This window comes from Bos indicus, chromosome 1, assembly GCF_029378745.1.
Source record: "Bos indicus isolate NIAB-ARS_2022 breed Sahiwal x Tharparkar chromosome 1, NIAB-ARS_B.indTharparkar_mat_pri_1.0, whole genome shotgun sequence".
NCBI lineage: Eukaryota > Metazoa > Chordata > Mammalia > Artiodactyla > Bovidae > Bos > Bos indicus.
This window is the reverse complement of record NC_091760.1, coordinates 69,762,246-69,780,915: the sequence shown is the minus strand read 5'-3', so window position 1 is coordinate 69,780,915 and position 18,670 is coordinate 69,762,246. Positions and strand designations below refer to the sequence as shown.

General features: G+C 40.7%; 1 protein-coding gene across 1 annotated transcript in view; it reads right to left on the bottom strand.

Moving 5' to 3' along the window:
* The window catches only part of UMPS (uridine monophosphate synthetase), a 50,204-nt gene that overhangs the window by 12,686 nt on the left and 18,848 nt on the right, over positions 1-18,670 (bottom strand). Inside the window, exons 3-5 of the mRNA XM_019956859.2 lie at positions 16,684-17,355; positions 15,120-15,295; positions 13,224-13,338 (exon numbers count right to left, since the gene is read on the bottom strand). Of these exons, the coding sequence (XP_019812418.2) occupies positions 13,224-13,338; positions 15,120-15,295; positions 16,684-17,355 (963 nt within the window). The remainder of the gene's footprint in view (positions 1-13,223; positions 13,339-15,119; positions 15,296-16,683; positions 17,356-18,670) is intronic.

The window sequence follows — 18,670 nt, the reverse complement described above, 5'->3', positions numbered from 1 at the left end:
GTTCAGTGAAACCTGCAAGTGTAACCCTCACTGGTCACAAGAACCAGCCCATGCAAATATATCCCTCAATGGAAGCTATAAAAACCAGGGTCCCAATCAGGGATGTAAGTCCCTTTTTGGGAGATAACAGTGAGCTGGAATGTGGAGAGAGACAGCACAATGATTGTGTCCACAGCCTCTTTTCCCTGAGAGGACTTCCACGGGGCCACTAGGTATCTGCCCCACAGGCCTCTTTCACACACCCTCTTTGTGGGTGCTATCTGTGCAGTGTTGGGGGATGCCAAGTACTGTCTCTACAGCTCTTATTATCATGGGACCAAACATAAGCTCTCCTGACCTTCAGAGCCCAGTAATCAAGGGGTGTTCCTTGGGCAGCAGCTGCAAATATCAGGGCACATGTAAACGCTCCTTCCAGGAGATAATGCTGTTCGTCAGCAGTTCAGCAAAGGGATAGTGTGAAGATGGTGCCCACTGGTCTCCATCCCTGGAGGGAATTCCCACAAGCTCTTCAAGGTATGTGTTAAATTAGATGCCTACCCCTTGGATCAACTCTTAAACATTAGCAATGAGCCTTTACTTCAAGTCTGAGGATGGGCTGCCTCTGAGTTGGGCCCTGAGCCAGGTGAGTCTTAGATCACTAGTCTTGTGAGTCTTGTCAACATGAGCCCAATTGGGTTTCAGAGCTAGATGTTTTTGATGTTTTCAGATGTTAGATGTTTTCAGAGCTAGATCTCTCAGGTTCAAGTTTTAAAAAAGTTGGGATGCCTGATGTGGAGTTCAAACCCTTTGCTCCTCAGAAAAAGCTCTGGGTTTTGAGTTCCACTTTGTATCTAGGTCTCCATACCAGGGGCGAAGACCCAATATCAAGATGGTTTTCTTGTTTGCTTACTGTACTGTGCTCAGCCAGCTCTTAGGTTTTATCAAGAGGAAACTGTTACACAGGTAGTTACAGACTCAGCATATCTGGGAGGAGGTTGGCTCAGGATTAGCCTACATTGCCATCTTGAACCCCATTTTTCCCTTCCTTTTAAATTCTGCTATTCCAGAAGACTTCTGATAAGTGGCATATCATTATCTTTCAAATCCAAGATGCTTTAAAAATCCCAGATCCTAACTGTACTATCTACTTGAAAACTATGGCAGCTTCCAATAAATATTACTAATTAACAAGCCGAGTACTCTATGCCAAGACATTGTGCTAAGTGCTTTGCACACATTATCTTTTAAGCCTCTCAACAACTCTGAGGTTCAGAGTTGTTATCCACATTTTACAGATCAAGAAAATGAGACCGAAACAAGGGAAGTGATTTGTCTAAAGATACTGTAAGGGCTAGGAATCCAAATCCAACCAACTCATAAAATGTTTAGCACAAGTATAGGGTTTAAAATAAAAATTGTCAAGTACTTTCTTATTTAGTTGCTAAGTTGTGTCTACCTCTTCTGCCATTGGATGGACTGCAGTCCTCCAGGCTCCTCTGTCCATGGGATTTCCCAGGCAAGAATACTGGTGCGGGTGAACATTTCCTTCTCCAGGGGAATCTTCCTGACCTAGGGGTGGAATGTGCTTGGTGGGTGGATTCTTTACCACTCACCCACCTGAGAAGTCCATCAAGCTACTAGAGCAACTCTTTAGTCACTCAGTCTTGTCCGACTCTTTGAGACCCCAGGGACTGCAGCATGCGAGGCCTCCCTGTCCATCACCAACTCTTAGAGTTTACTCACATTCTGTCCATTGAGTAAGTGATGCCATCCAACCATCTCATGGTCTGTTGTCCCCTTCTCCTCCGCCTTCAATCTTTCCCAATGAGTCAGTTCTTTGCATCAGGTGGCCAAAGTTTGGAGTTTTCCTTCAGCATCAGTCCTTCCAATGAATATTCAGGACTGATTTCCTTTAGGATGGACTGCTTGGATCTCCTTGCAGCAAAGGGACTCTCAAGAGTCCTTTCCAACACCACAGTTCAAAGCATAAATTCTTCATTGCTCAGCTTTTTTTATGGTCCAACTCTCACATCCATACATGACTACTGGAAAAGCCACAGCTTTGACTAGACAGACCTTTGCTGGCAAAGTAATGTCTCTGCTTTTTAATATGCTGTCTCGGTTGGTCATAACTTTTCTTCCAAGGAACAAGAGTCTTAATTTCATGGCTGCAGTCACTATTTGGGGGGGCTCCGAAATTACTACAGATAAAGTCTCTCACTGTTTCCCCATCTATTTGCCATGAAGTGATGGGACTGGATGCCATGATCTTAGTTTTCTGAAATGTTGAGCTTTAAGCCAACTTTTTCACTCTCCTCTTTCACTTTCATCAAGAGGCTTTTTAGTTCCTCTTCTCTTTCTGCCATAAGGGTGGTGTCATCTGCATATCTGAGGTTATTGATATTTCTCCTGGCAATCTTGATTCCAGCTTGTGCTTCTTCCAGCCCAGCATTTCTCATGATGTACTCTGCATATAAGTTAAATAAGCAGGGTGACAGTATACAGCCTTGACGTACTCCTTTTCCTCTTTGGAGCCAGTCTGTTGTTCCATGTCCAGTTCTAACTGTTGCTTCCTGACCTGCATACAGGTTTCTCAAGAGGCAGGTCAGGTGGTCTGGTATTCCCATCTCTTTCAGAATTTTCCACAGTTTATGGTGATCCACACAGTCAAAGGCTTTGGCATAGTCAATAAAGCAGAAGTAAATGTTTTTTCGATGATCCAGCGGATGTTGGCAATTTGATCTCTGGTTCCTCTGCCTTTTCTAAAACCAGCTTGAACATCAGGAAGTTCACGGTTCACATATTGCTGAAGCCTGGCTTGGAGAATTTTGAGCATCACTTTAGTAGCGTGTGAGATGAGTGCAATTGTGCGGTAGTTTGAGCATTCTTTGGCATTGCCTTTCTTTGGGATTGGAATGAAAACTGACCTTTTCCAGTCCTGTGGCCACTGCTGAGTTTTCCAAATTTGCTGGCATATTGAGTGCAGCACTTTCACAGCATCATCTTTCAGGATTTGGAATAGCTCAACTGGAATTCCATCACCTCCACTAGCTTTGTTCGTAGTGATGGCCCACTTGACTTCATATTCCAGGATGTCTGGCTCTAGGTCAGTGATCACACCATCGTGAAGATCTCTTTTGTATAGTTCTGTGTATTCTTGTCACCTCTTCTTAATATCTTCTGCTAGGTCCATACTGTTTCTGTCCTTTATTGAGCCCATCTTTGCATGAAATTTCCCTTGGTATCTCTGATTTTCTTGAAGAGATCCCTAGTCTTTCCCATTCTGTTGTTTTCCTCTATTTCTTTGCATTGATCACTGAGGAAGGCTTTCTTATCTCTCCTTGCTATTCTTTGGAACTCTGCATTCAGATGCTTCTATCTTTCCTTTTCTCCTTTCGCTTCTATTGTTTTCACAGCTATTTCCCCAGCAAGACAGTAGGCGCTGGAGTGACTTTGAGGAGATACCCCATGTCCAGGGGCAAAGGAGAACCCCCAGCAAGACGGTAGGAGGGGCGAAATCACATTTAGAATCAAACCCCATACCCGCCAGAGATGCTCAGAGGGCTCAAACATACCTTGTGCACACCAGGACCCAGAGACTGAGACAGAACTATGTTTGAGTGTCTCCTGAGGAGGTATGGGTCAGCAGTGGACTGCCACAGGGGCTTTGGGTATGGCATAAGCCCTCCTGAAGGAGGTAGCCATTCACTCCACCATAGAGCCACCAGAACTTACACAGGACTGGGAAGCAAACTCTTGGCGGGCACAAACAGAACCTTGTGCGCACCAGGAGAAGGGAGCAGTGACTCCACAAGAGACTGACCCAGGCTTGCCCGTAAGTGTCTGGGAGTCTCCAGTGGCGGCGTGGGTCGGTGGTGGCCTGTTGCCGGGTTGGGGGCACCGAATGTAGCAGTGCCATGGAACCTGTTGAAGAAGGTCACTATTATCTTCATTACCTCCACCATAATTTGGCCCTGGGTCAAATACCAGGGGGGGAACATGGCCCTGTCCATCAGAAAAAGACCCAATTTCCCCCTCAGTCAGTCTCTCCCATCAGGAAGCTTCCATAAGCCTCTTATCCTTCTCCATCAGAGGGAAGACAGACTGAAAACCACAATCACAGAAAACTAACCAATCTGATCACAGGGACCACAGCCTTGTCTAACTCAATGAAACTATGAGCCATGCTGTGTGGGGCCACCCAAGATGGACGGGTCATGGTGAAGAGTTCTGATAAAACGTGGTCCACTGGAGAAGGGAATGGCAAACCACTTCATCTTTCAGCGTTGTATCTCTCTGCCTTTTCATACTGTTCATGGGGTTCTCAAGGCAAGAATACTGAACTCCCCAGGTCTGTAGGTGCCCAGTATGCTACTGATATCAGTGGAGAAATAACTCCAGAAAGACTGAAGGAACAGAGCAAAGCAAAAACACCGCCCAGTTGTGGATGTGACTGGTGACAGAAGCAAGGTCCGATGCTGTAAAGAGCAATACTGCATAGGAACCTGGAATGTCAGGTCCATGAATCAAGGCAAATTGGAAGAGGTCAAACAGAAGCTGGCAAGAGTGAATGCTAACATTCTAGGAATCAGTGAACTCAAATGGACTGGAATGGGTGAATTTAACTCAGATGACCATTATATCTACTACTGTGGTCAAGAATCCCTTAGGAGAAATGGAATAGCCATCATAGTCAACAAGAGAGTCCAAAATGCAGTACTTGGGTACAATCTCAAAAATGACAGAATGATCTCTGTTCGTTTTCAAGGCAAATCATTCAATATCAAAGTAATCCTAGTCTATGCCCTGACCAGTAATGCTGAAGAAGCTCAAGTTGAATGGTCTTCTATAAAGACCTACAAGACCTTCTAGAACTAACACCCAAAAAAGATGTCCTTTTCATTATAGGGGACTGGAATGTAAAAGTAGGAAGTCAAGAAGTACCTGCAGTAACAGGCAAATTTGGCCTTGGAGTATAGACTGAAGCAGGGCAAAGACTAATACAGTTCTGCCAAGAGAACGCACTGGTCATAGCAAACACCCTCTTCCAACAACACAAAAGAAGACTCTACACATGGACATCACCAGATGGTCAACACTGAAATCAGACTGATTATATTCTTTGCAGCCAAAGATGGAGAAGCTCTATACAGTCAGCAAAAACAAGACCAGGAGCTGACTGTGGCTCAGATCATGAACTCCTTATTGCCAAATTCAGACTGAAATTGAAGAAAGTAGGGAAAACCACTAGACCATTCAGGTATGACCTAAATCAAGGCAGCTATTATCAAGTCTTAAATAGGTAAGTCATTCTGCTGAGGCCTACTCTGTAGTATATAAAACCTACAATGTGAAACTTGAAAAATAGCAGAGGCCTTCAATATTCTCTAGTCCCAGGGGAACATCTACTTTTTTTTGGTTAACCTGCAATGTTTTTTGTTTACTTAATTGAAAGCAAAATCCTGAAAAGGATGTCTTTCAAGTGTTATTTATAAAAATTAATTAGTTCTGTCAAGGTTAATAGGTATCCAACAGTGAAGTATTTCAGTATTTAAAAGCAACTAAGCTTTACCAAATCTATAATCTCATTATGTTCTCAATATTATCATTCCATCCACAGAAACACCAATTCTTGCATCTGCTCCTCTATACAGTGTATTATCCTTCCCTCAACACGTGTGTATTTATAGAGCATTTATGATGCACAGGGGTACTGTGCTAGAGAATATGCATTCTTCAGAAAGAGACCTCATCCTCAAGGGGTTTCTAGCCTAATAAACGTGTTCCAAATACCCTACATGTGCAAAATATATGTACAACAACGTTAAGTTTATAAAAAGTTCAAGTGTATCCACAGTGAAATGATTGAACATATTATGGCCCAATTGTAACTAGGATACACTAAGGGGTTGTAGAAAAGGTACCTCTCAATGTGGGAACATAACATAGAAGCACATACACAAGTCACTTCAGCCATGTGAGACTCTCATTTTGCCATGACTGTAGCCGCCAGGCTCCTCTGTCCACGGGATTTTCCAAGCAAGAATATGGGGAGTGGGCTGCCATTCCCTTCTCCAGAAGAACCCTCCTGACCCAGGGATTGACCCCATGCTTCTTATGCTTCCTGCACTGGCAGTGGGTTCTTCACCGCCAGCGCCACCTGGGAAGCCCCAGCTCCGCACGTGGAAACGTAAGACAGAGCACGTGCACAAACATTCTCCATCCTCCATGAAGCAGAGCTGTTTTCATCTTAAACAGTTTTTCTGAGAACCAGATGTTCATAGTTCCAATCTTAAGGAAAGAGATAGAAAGTGGAATAGAATAAACTCCCATACTTGTGATAAGCAAGGTTTCTCATACAATAACCAATTCAGGAAAAATATTTCCAGACCACCATTTCTTCCCCATTCAAAACAGAGTTATCCAGATGGAAGAATGTGAAGTTCGCCTCCTCCCACAAATACATCAAAAAATACATCTACACATGGAACAAGTCTCACAGAATACCTACAGAATGCTGGCAGAAGACATCACACTTCTGAAAGGACAAAAAGAATCTCCATATAACCAGGTAGGACCAAAAAAAAGAAAGGAATCTGGGCAGGACCTGCACCCCTTGGAGGGAACCGTGAAAGACCAAAGGCTCCCACACCCTCCTGGTGGGAAGAAGGGGGACTGAAAATATAAAGTATTTCTGAAAACTTCCCAAACTAAAGAAGGAAATATATCCAGGTATAGGAAGCGCAGAGGCTCCCAAACAGAGCTACACCAAGACATAAGTAAAATGGCACAAGTTAGCATTTTAAAGGCAGTAAGAGAAAAACAATCAGCTTATTTCTCTACAGAAACACTGCAGGCCAGAAGGGAGTAGCAAAATATATATTTGAAGTCCTGAAAGAGAAAAATCTATAACCTAGAATACTCTAGTCAACAGCATTATCATTTAGATAGAAGCAGCGATAAAGAATTTCTCAGACAAGCAAAAAGTGGAAGAATACAGTAATACTAAACCTATTATGAAAGAAATACTGCAAGGGCTTCCCTAAATAGAAAAGCTGTATTAAAAGAAAATTAGTCAAAAAGTAAATCACTTAAATAAAGCTGGTATACAGATTAAAAGAAAAAAATCCCGTGTGAACGTTACAATAACCACAATGAACAGCAAAAGGATAAATATGAAGATGTAAAAGAGGACATCAAAATCATAAAACAAAGGAGATTAAAATGTAGATTTTTTTTTCAGAATGTGTTTGAGTCTATGATTACCAGTTTAAAGTAAGTAGATATATGAAGGGGTTAACATACTTGAAAAACAGGGTAAGCACAATTCAAAAACAAAATAGATTCACAAAAGAGAACACAAGCATAAAATAAAAGGAAATCACCAAACTGCAAAAGGAAAAAGGGGAAAAAGCAAATACAGAATCAACTAGAAAGCAAGGTTTAAAATGGCAATAAATACACCTATGAATAGTGACCTTGCTTCTGTGATGATCGAGACGGGTGGGAGGGAGGCTTAAGAGGGAAGGGATATGTATACACATGGCTGATTCACACTGATGTACAGCAGAAACCAACACTGTAAAGAAGTTATACTCCAGTAAAAAAAAGTCAATGGGCTAACTGCTCTAATCAAAAGATGCAGAGTGGCAAACTGGATTAAAAAACAGCAGACAATCTGTTGCCTACGAGACCCACTTTAGGGCAAAAGACACACATAGACTGAGTAGGAAAAGATATTTCCTGAAAATGGCAATGACAAGAAAGCACAATACCTGTGTCAGACAAAACAAACTTTACACCAAAGGCTGTAAAGGAAGATAAAGGACACTATTTAATGATAAGCACTACAAGAAGAAGATATTTACTCTTGTCAACAAATATGCATGCACCTAATAATAGGAGCATCACTACGAACAAAGCTAGTGGAGGTGATGGAATTCCAGTTGAGCTATTTCAAATCCTCAAAGATGATGCTGTCAAAATGCTGCACTCAATATGCCAGCAACTTTGGAAAACTCAGCAGTGGCCACAGGACTGGGAAAGGTCAGTTTTCATTACAATCCCAAAGAAAGGCAATGCCAAAGAATGCTCAAACTACTGCACAATTGCACTCATCTCACATGCTAGCAAAGTAATGCTCAAAATTCTCCAAGCCAGGCTTCAGCAATACGTGAACCGTGAATTTCCTGATGTTCAAGCTGGTTTTAGAAAAGCCAGAGGAACCAGAGATCAAATTGTCAATATCCGCTGGATCATCAAAAAAGCAAGAGAGTTCCAGAAAAACATCTATTTCTGCTTTATTGACTATGCCAAAGCCTTTGACTGTGTGAATCACCACAAACTGTGGAAAATTCTGAAAGAGATGGGAATACCAGGGTACCTGACCTGCCTCTTGAGAAACCTGTATGCAGGTCAGGAAGCAACAGTTAGAACTGGACATGGAACAACAGACTGGCTCCAAATAGGAAAAGGAGTACGTTAAGGTTGTATAATGTCACCCTGCTTATTTAACTTATATGCAGACTATATCATGAGAAACGCTGGATTGGAAGAAACACAAGCTGGAATCAAGGTCGCCGGGAGAAATATCAATAACTTCAGATATGCAGATGACACCACCCTTATGGCAGAAAGTGAAGAGGAACTAAAGTGTCTCTTGATGAGAGTGAAAGAGGAGAGTGAAAAAGTTGGCTTAAAGCTCAACCTTCAGAAAACGAAGATCATGGCATCCAGTCCCATCACTTCATGGGAAATAGATGGGGAAACAGTGGCTGACTTTATTTTTCTGGGCTCCAAAATCACTGCAGATGGTGATTGCAGCCATGAAATTAAAAGACGCTTACTCCTTGGAAGGAAAGTTATGACCAACCTAGACAGCATATTAAAAAGTACACATTACTTTGTCAACAAAGGTCCATCTAGTCAAGGCTATGGTTTTTCCAGTAGTCATGTATGGATGTGAGAGTTGGACTATAAAGAAAGCTGAGCTCCAAAGAATTGATGCTTTTGAACTGTGGTGTTGGAGAAGACTCTTGTGAGTCCCTTGGACTGCAAGGAGATCCAACCCATCCTTCCTAAAGGAGATCAGTCCTGGGTGTTCACTGGAAGGACTGATGTTGAAGCTGAAACTCCAAAACTTTGGCCACCTCATGCGAAGATCTGGCTCATTTGAAAAGACCCTGATGCTGGGAAAGATTGAGGGTGGGAGGAGATGGGGACGACAGCGGATGAGATGGTTGGATGGGATCACCAACTCAATGGACATGAGTTTGGGAAAACTCCGGGAGTTCATGATGGACAGGGAGGCCTGGCATGCTGCAGTTCATGGGGTCACAAAGAATCGGACACGACTGAGCGACTGAACTGAACTGAATATAGGAGCACCTAAATACATAAATACTAACAGGAGACTTTAACACGAAACTCACAACAATGGACAGATCCTCTAGACAGAAAGTCAATAAGGCAACAGAGATCCTAAATGATACAATAGGCGAGTTAGCCTTAACTGACATTTTCAGAACACTGCACATTCTTTTCAAGTGCACATGCAACGTTCTCTAGGCTTGACCACATACCAGGGCACACACACACACACAAAAAAAGCCTGAACAAATTTAAGAGGTAAAGAGGATAGAAATTATTTCGAAAATCTTTCTGACTACACAGCATGAAACAAAAATCAGCCACAGAAGAAATGAGAAAAAAACAATTACATGGACTTAACAGATAATCATTCAAAATCTGTGGGATGCTGCAAAAGGGTTTTTTAGAGGGAAGTTCATAGCAATATAAGCCTTCCTCAAAAAACAAGAAAAATCTCAAACAGCAGAATCTACTACCTAGAAGAATTAGAAAAAAGAACAAAGCCTAAGTCAGCAGAAGGAAATCAAGATCTGAGAGGAAAAATATGAAATAGATTAAAAAACAATAGATAAAATCAATGAAACCAAGACTTGGTTAAACAAAATTGACAAACCTCTGGCCTGGATTATAAAGAAGGAAAGAGCCCAAATATGAAATGAAAAAGGAGAAATAACAACCCATACTGCAGAAATACAAATGCCATAGGACAATATTATAAACAACTCTATGCTAACAAATTTGCCAGCCTAGAAGAAATGAAAATATACAGCTCTTCAAAACTGAAGTAAGAAGAAACAGGTAATGTGAACAAAACTAGAAGTGAAACAAAATCTGTAATTAAAAAAAAAAAGAACAAGCTCCCGACAAAGAAAATTTAAGGACCATGTGGTTTTACAGGTGAATTCAACCAAATATATAAAGAAAAACTAACACATTTGAGGATCCTTCTCAAATTTTTCCAAAAGGTTGAAGAGGAGGGAACACTCAAAGATGTTTTATGAAGCCACCATCACACTGATACCAAAACCAGACAAGTATACCACCACAAAAGAAAATTACAGGTCAATACCTTTGATAAATATAGATGCAAAATTTCTAAACAAAGTATTAGCAGACCCAATCCAACAAACATAAAACAGATCATACACCATGACCAAGTTAGATTCACTTCAAGATCACAAGAATGGTACAATATACGAAATCAATTTAATACACCACATTAACAAAGAAAAGTCACATGATCATCATACAGAAAAAAAGCAATGGTGGCAAGCTGAAAAGCCTTCCTGCTAAAATCTGGAACAAGACAAGGACGCCAACTCTCATCACTTCTATTCAACATAGTATTGGAAATCAGACAAGAAAAAGAAAAGGTATCCAAACTGGAAGGGAAGAGGTAAAACTGTCATTTTATGCACATGCACACATGCATGCTAAGTCGCTCAGTCGTGTCTGACACTTTGCGACCCCATGGACTGTAGCCACCAGGCTCCTCTGTCCATAGGATTCTCCAGGCAAGAATGCTGGAGTGGGTTGCCATGCCCTCCTCCGGGGATCTTCCTGACCCAGGGATCGAACCTGGGTCTCTTGCCTCTCCTGCACTGGGAGGCAGCTTCTCTACAGCACTACCTGAGAGGCCCTCTGTGCAGATGACATGATACTGTGTGTAGAAAACCCTAAAGAACTGATATTTCAGCAGCGTAGTGGGATACAAGATTAACATTGAGAAGTTGGTTTCATTTCTTTAACAATATCAGAAAGGGAATAGAAAACAAAAAACTAAAAAACTTTTAAAATCACACAAAATAAACCCAAAATACTTAGAAATAAACCTGACCAAGGAGGTGAAAGACTTATAAGCTGAGAACTATAAAACGTTAATAGAGAAAACTGAAGATGATTCAAAGAAATGGAAAGATATCCCATTTTCTAGGGTCAGAAGAATTAAGATGGCCATACTACCCAAAGCAATCTTCAGATTGCACCCTCACCATACACAAAAATAAAATCAAAATGGGTTAAAGACCTAAAGACGTCACATAATAAAACTCTGAGAACACAGGCAAAACATTCTCTGACATGAATTGTACCAGTGTCTCAAAGCAATAGAAACAAAAGCAAAAATAAACAAATGGGAACTTACCAAACTTACAAGCTTTTGCACAGCAAAAAACCATGAACAAAACAAAAACACAGTCTATGGATGGGGAGACATATTTATTCGCACATGTGACTGACAAGGGCTTGATTTCCAAAATGTACAAACAGCTCATGCAGTTCAACAACAACAAAACCCAATCATGGGCAGAAGACCTAAATTCTCCAAAGAAGACATACAGATGGCCAACAGGCACGTGAAAGGGGTGTTCAATATCGCTAATCACTAGAGAAGTGCAAAGCAAAACTAACAGCGTGGTACCTGATGATAGCAAATGCTGGAGAGCGTGTGGGGAAAAGGGAACCTCCCACAATGCTGGCGGGATGTACACTGGTGTAGACTCTAAAGACCAGTAAGGAAGTTCCTCAGAAAGCTGAAAGTACAGTTGCCACATGATGCAGGAATCCATTCAAAAGACACACACGCTCCTGTGTTCACAGCAGCACTATTCACAATAGCCAAGACATGGAAACAATCTGAACGTTCAGTGAGTAAAGAAGATGGGTGACACAAACATGCTCACGTGCACGCACGCGTGCGCATACACACTGGAATACTACTCAGCCACAAAGAGAACGAAACAACGCCATCCGTCCAACATGGACGGACCTACACAGTCTCAGAAAGGAAGAAAGACAAATCCCCTCTGATACCACTGACACGTGGAATCTAAAATATGACACAAATGAACACACGGACAAGACAGAAGCAGACTCCCAAAGACAACAGACTTGTGCTCGCCAACTGGGAGGCAGACTGGGAAAGCGATGGAGTGGGAGTCTGGGGCTAGCAGACAGATTCTATTATATATAGAATGGATGAAAACAAGGTCCTATTGTATATAGCACAGGGAACTACATTTAATATTCTGTGATAAACTATCATGGAAAAGAATATTTTTTAATGTGTATATAGGACTTCCTTGGTAACGCAGTGGGTAAGAATCCACCTCACAATGCAGGAGACACGGCTTTGATCCCTGGTCGGGAAGATTCCACATGCCGCAGGGCAACGAAGCCCTGACCACAACTACTGAGCCTGTGCTCTAGAGCCCACAGGCCACAACGGGAAACTTGGGCACCACAGTGAAGAATAGCCCTGGCTCGCCCTGACAGGAGAAGGCCCACGCACTGCAACAAATAAATACACACACACACACACACACACAACTTAATCACTTTTCTGTACAGCAGAAATTAACACAACATTGTAAATCAACTATATCTCAATAAAAAGGTAACACAAAAAAGAAGGCTTATTGAGTTCCATAGGACATTAACCTAGATCATTCCTTTATTAACTCAAGACTATCAGTGGGAAAGTTCGCAGTTTTTGAGCCACTGCAATTGTATTTCTAAGACTGCTACAAGTGTTATGTGTTCAGATAAGTTTGAAAGACATGACAGAACCCTGTATGTCCACACTGAAAAGTCACAATAAACATTAGCAAAACAAAGATTCCGCAAAGTCCTAAACAAATGTCTGATTCTGTTTAGAGGATTCCTCCTTGAGCATAGAACACCTGTTTTTTGGCAATATCTTCAAAACATCAGTTGGGAAACAATTATCAGTTTCTAGGCATATTTCAATAAAAAGTAACCTTCTAGATTTTCGTCCTAAAATTAGACTGCAAGCTATTTTTGCACATCTAGGTTTTATTTTGCTGACTTGGAAAAAGCAGCATTTTAGAGGAATCATTACCAATCAATAGGCTTACCTCCTGCTTCTAACTGAACTCCTGGAGTCAAGTGAAGAAATTCTGGTTTCATGCTTACTCGGGAGCCAGAAATAAAACCAATCACAAATTCAGAATGTTCTTCAGCCATTTGCACCTGAATGGAATGTAATAAACAGATGACAAGACAGCAGTTAACCACACCAAACATAAGAAACTCTGCTGTCTTATGGATGTATTTTCTCATGTCACATTGAACTCATATCTAAACAGGTAATCTTAGATATGAATCTACATACCTGCTCCACTAAGACCCTAAAATAACTCCTATCCCCTTCTCCCATAAGCAAACACTAAAAACACTAAAAATCCTATACTATTTGCATCAAAAATCTAGATGCTCCATTATTATCTATTTTTAATAATGTTTAGGGACCTACCTACTTCCAAAAAGGATATAAATCATACCCTAGAATACATTTATAATGATATAAAGCTACACTGAAGTCTTATTGCCCATCTACACAGATATCCAAGGACAGCCACCACATAAAAACAGCTGTGCTGTAAAGAGCTAGCTGAAGAGGTGTGAAGAGGTGTGAAGCCACCTCCACAGCTTTCCCTATACTTTAACACTGCCTCCACAATTTCTCTTCCATTACCTCACATCTTTAGAAGATTCCCTAGGTCTGCCTCTTTTTCCGCCCCCTGCCTAACTTTCTAATTTGGTTCTTCCCTGAGGCCCAGACTGTTTCATTCTTGCTACTAAGTACTACCACCTACCAATAATCAATGTACTGTCCTTGAGCCAGATCCAGAATGCCAAATATTAACACTGACTCATGGACCCTCTGCTAAGTCAGCTGGGAAATCACAGACATTTATGGTCAAATCAAGGGAAGGGTTAATACCTGGCCCTAGGGCCATGAGTTTTTCACAGTTCCACAACCTTTGAAATATGAAAAATAAAGTTTTAATTTTTACATGGGAATTTATTAAAAGTTCCTACTACTTTAAAAAGTAGTCTTTAAAATATATGCAAAGGTAATCCATCTCATCTTTCTAGGTGACTATCCAACTAGGAAACTTGCCCAGAGGAGAATGTGAAGAGGGACTTTATAAGCAGATGATTATCCATCTCTTATGCTGTTCTGGTGTGCAGGGGGTGGGAGCTGGGTATGGTACATTAGAACATATATGGTGCTATAAGAACTTCCCTGGCGGCTTAGTCGGTAAAGAATTCACCCGCAATGTGGGAGACCTGGGTTTGATCCCTGGGTTGGGAAGATCCCCTGGAGAAGGGAATGGCAACCCACTCCAGTATTCTTGCCTGAGAATCCCCACGAACATAGGAACCTGGCGGACTGCAGTCCATGGAGTGGCAAAGAGTTGAACGCAACTGAGCGACTAAGCACACACATAAGAATTTTTAATAATGGGGAGTTACTAGAGGAAATAACGTGTCTGGACTCTAATTAAGAGCTCTCCTATAGAACCCCAATCAATATCAAAGACTGAAAAAGATAACCCACTTCGTGGGCTGCTGTCATGAGAACGTGTATCTTTGTGACTCAGGAAGATTCCAAGAAACTGGAAAAAAGCTCTTCAATTTCAACTCATGGGGAGATGGTAAAAACTCTATCTTAAAGGCCAGGTACATACAGACACATATGTTTATTTGACCCAATATCTGTGTTTCAATGTTTCTCTTGTAGTACCATTCAAATCTCTTTAGTGTCTGCTATAAGACATAAAAGGCTACTAACCATCAGTGCATTCTAGCCAACTAGTATTACTATACTGCCCCAGTAACAGCAGCTGATTTGTTGTTTTGGGCGGCAAGTCCACAGACCCCAGATGCAGGTATTTGCTTTCCCTGTAACATCTAGTGCCACAGTCCTGCCTTCCTTGCCCCAGTCCCTCTCCTCTGTCACTTACTGCTGCCTCAGTGTAGCTCCCAGTAGCCAAGGTGCCAGCAGAGCTCATTTCTGCAACAAGGAGGCACGCCCGGTGCAGTGGCAGGCCGACTTCTTCCAGGCCTTTCACAACTCCTGAGCCGGGCACGGCGTGAGCATTCACAAGATCTGCCCAGGAAGCTATTTTAAAGACCCCACCTCAGAAAGGGAAAAAAAGATGTTTGTCAATTTTCAAACAAAAACCTTTAACTTTTAACTCAACCAACCATCTACAATATGGAAATAATCTAGTAACATGCTAATCAAACAGTGAAGCACTTCAAGAATTTTAGTAACTATCAGTGGACCTATTTGTGAAAAATAAAATTTTCCATCTGCTTAGCTAGTTGAGAAATAACAAGGAGAAAAAAATCTTGTAAGCTCGATACTTAGTTTATTAGCAAAACTGGTAAGGGTGTTTTTCTTTGCAGGCTGATGTTTGTGGCCATCAGTAAGATTTATGCAACTGGAAAGGGACTCCAGTGAAGACAGGTGTATTGAGGTCAAAGATAGCAAACTGAAATTCCTCTGAAGATGACAGATTTTCACTCTGTAGGGATATCTCAGGAACTTACCAGCTCTTAAATCTTCTTCCTGTTCCTTAGGTTTCACTAGCTCTTCAAATTTCAATAAAGCAATTGTAATCATTTTAAAAGCAGAACAATAACTCAAGTAGATTTTTGAAAAAACTATATGCAAACTTGTAGAAAGCTTGTATAACTTTTTCAACAGTCAGTATCTTAAGCATATGAAGTCATTACAAACAAATCTATTCTTAAAGAAGTAGCTTAAGAATATGCATATATTACTTTAAGAAAAAATTATCTTAAAAGATGCTTATTAAAGAACAATGTCTGTTGTAAGGTTAAGTGAAAACAAAAAAGCATTACATAAATATGACAGAAATGTGCATAGATGAATGGGTAAAAGAAGCATTTTTACTAATGTATGCTCTACTCTGAGTTCCTATTTAACACTTTTAAAAAAGGATGTGTATCAACAGATCTTTTTCTGCTAAAAATAAATCTCACCACTTTATACTACTTTTTCCTTATTTCCTGTATCTGCGATTTTCATTCTCCAAAGATGCAGAACTGTGTTTTATTCTGCCAGGGCCAACACCTGTCATTTCTGCCCGCCTAAAACCCATGTCCCTTTCTTCTGGCATCAGCCCAGCCGTTTTCTTTAGGAGAATTAACCCTGTACTCGGGTTTCAAGAAGTTTACGTAAAGCTAATAGCCTCACATCACCAGCAGTAGGGTGTATTACCCAAGTGAGTTAATAAAGGTATGCTATACCCAGGCCTGAGTGATTGGCTTGGGGCAGGCATGAGGAATGTGCCTACCTGAGGAAGAAGAGAGAAGAAAGCAGAGCTGAGACTTGAGGAGAAAGTAAGCCCGAAAGATATCACTTGAGCTCCTAGATCCAACCACGCTTGACAGGCTGTTCTACTGCTGCGCTTGTCACGTGAGCCAATACATTTCCTTTTGTTCTTCAGCCAGTTTAGGCTGGATTTTGATTCTTGTTGGTTCCTGAATAATGCTTACCTTCATACTGCTTTTTTACTGTGTTTCCTATATCTGCAAATTTCCGGTCTTCAAAAATTAGAAACTCATGGCGTTTTGCCAGAGTGGTTAACTCCTTCATCACATCCAGAGTAAAATCATTCAAAATATCTACATGAATCTTAAGCAAGCAGATTCTGGATCCCAAAGCATCTGCTAGCTGCAGCAGCTCTCTGGACTCTGAAACATCAGCAGACAGACACAGATTGGTCTCCTTCTTTTGCATAAGCCTGAGAAGCTTCGCTGCAACCGGGTGGGTCCCAGGCAGCTCTGCACGTGCACCAAAACTTAGTTCTTTGGGTTCTTTCTTCACAGAAGGGAGAGAATCATTAGGGTTAGCTGCCACAAAAGCATTCTCCTGAATAAATCTCTTCACTCTCTCCACCGTCTCAGCATTGATTTTCTTCTGTTGCTCAAGAATACACAGCACTGTGGACAATGTGCACACTGAGTGGAGACGAATCCCACGGGCCTGCAGATTGTCCCTGCCCCCCTGCTCTCTGTCCACCAGCACTACGGCGTCAGTGACCTTCAAGCCTTCTTTCTGAAGAACCTCAGCAGTTTCCCAAACACTAGATCCGCTGGACACAACATCTTCAATGATCAAGCAGGTGTCTCCTGGATTAACAGCCCCTTCTATAAGCCGTTTAGTACCTGGGAAAGAAAAAATTATGTTGATTCCATTTTAAAATTATGTATTTCAACCAACTCAAGATGTATCTATAGTATAAATTTGGCATGTATTTATGAAAAGGTGGATAATCTAAATTATACTTTCTGATAATCCACTTTGGAAATATATTTTTTAAATTTCTGATGAATCTTCAATGTGCTATGATTTACTGTTTTGTTAAATGTCTCTATTTCCAAACTGTCAAAGTTACATATACAGAATATTTACAATAAAACTAGCAAATTATTTAACTTCGTAAAACATCACAATGTGTTTATGATCAAAATTTCAAATATGGGTTTCTTTAGGCAAGATCACCTGGACTGATGAAAGTTATTAAAGAATAGCACAATATCATCAATGAAATCATTCCTTTTTCCATTAACAATTTCTTTATTCAAGATCGGCAAAACAACTGGCCTTTGAGTATACAAATTGAGGAGGGAAAATATTCAACCACCATTTAGATGAATCACTACATCCTTATGAATTATATAATGTAATGTGACTAAATATACTGGCCCACTCCAGTGGGCCTACTACAGACTATTTTCAGATAACCTACAAATTGTAAATAATTCATGCTGTAGACTACAAAGACCTGTGTTTTCAGAGACGCATTTTTGTGTTTTTCACCACCAAATTTGCCTTATTTTGACGCAGAATATATTTAGTGGGTGTTTTGCCCACTTTTAACTTTCCCACATGTACTATCTTTGTCTTTTCCCCACTTTTCTTCCTTGAAGAACTGGCAAGTTTAACTTAGATGAGAACATAAGACTGTATTTATAGGTATATTTTAAAATGAATGATCATATTCTGAGCAATTTTTTGAAGATACATAATAAGAAAATAGAAATAATAGTTTCCTTGTGGGAGAGATTCATATAGATAAAACACTGTGCCACTAAATAGCAAAAATATTATTCTAGTTTTTATAATGTTGAATAAACTAAAACTAGACAAGAGTATAACAAATCTCCACAAATACAGCCACTTGCCACCTAATAACTCATGGGCAATCTTGTTTCAGCTATAATTCCAATCCCACCCTCCCCCCAACAATTTTTAGAAGCAAATCTCAGACATCATATGATTTCATCATAAAAATTTTTAGAACACATTGGTAAAAAAGGACTCATCAAAAAAAGCAACAAAACAGAAATAATACCAAAAAACATTAATTCTTAATGTAATAAAATATGAAGTCAGTCCCAATACTTTTAGACTGATGTAGCTTTAAAACATGTTTGAAATACCCACCTGATAACTTATTACCATGAACCCATTAAAAAA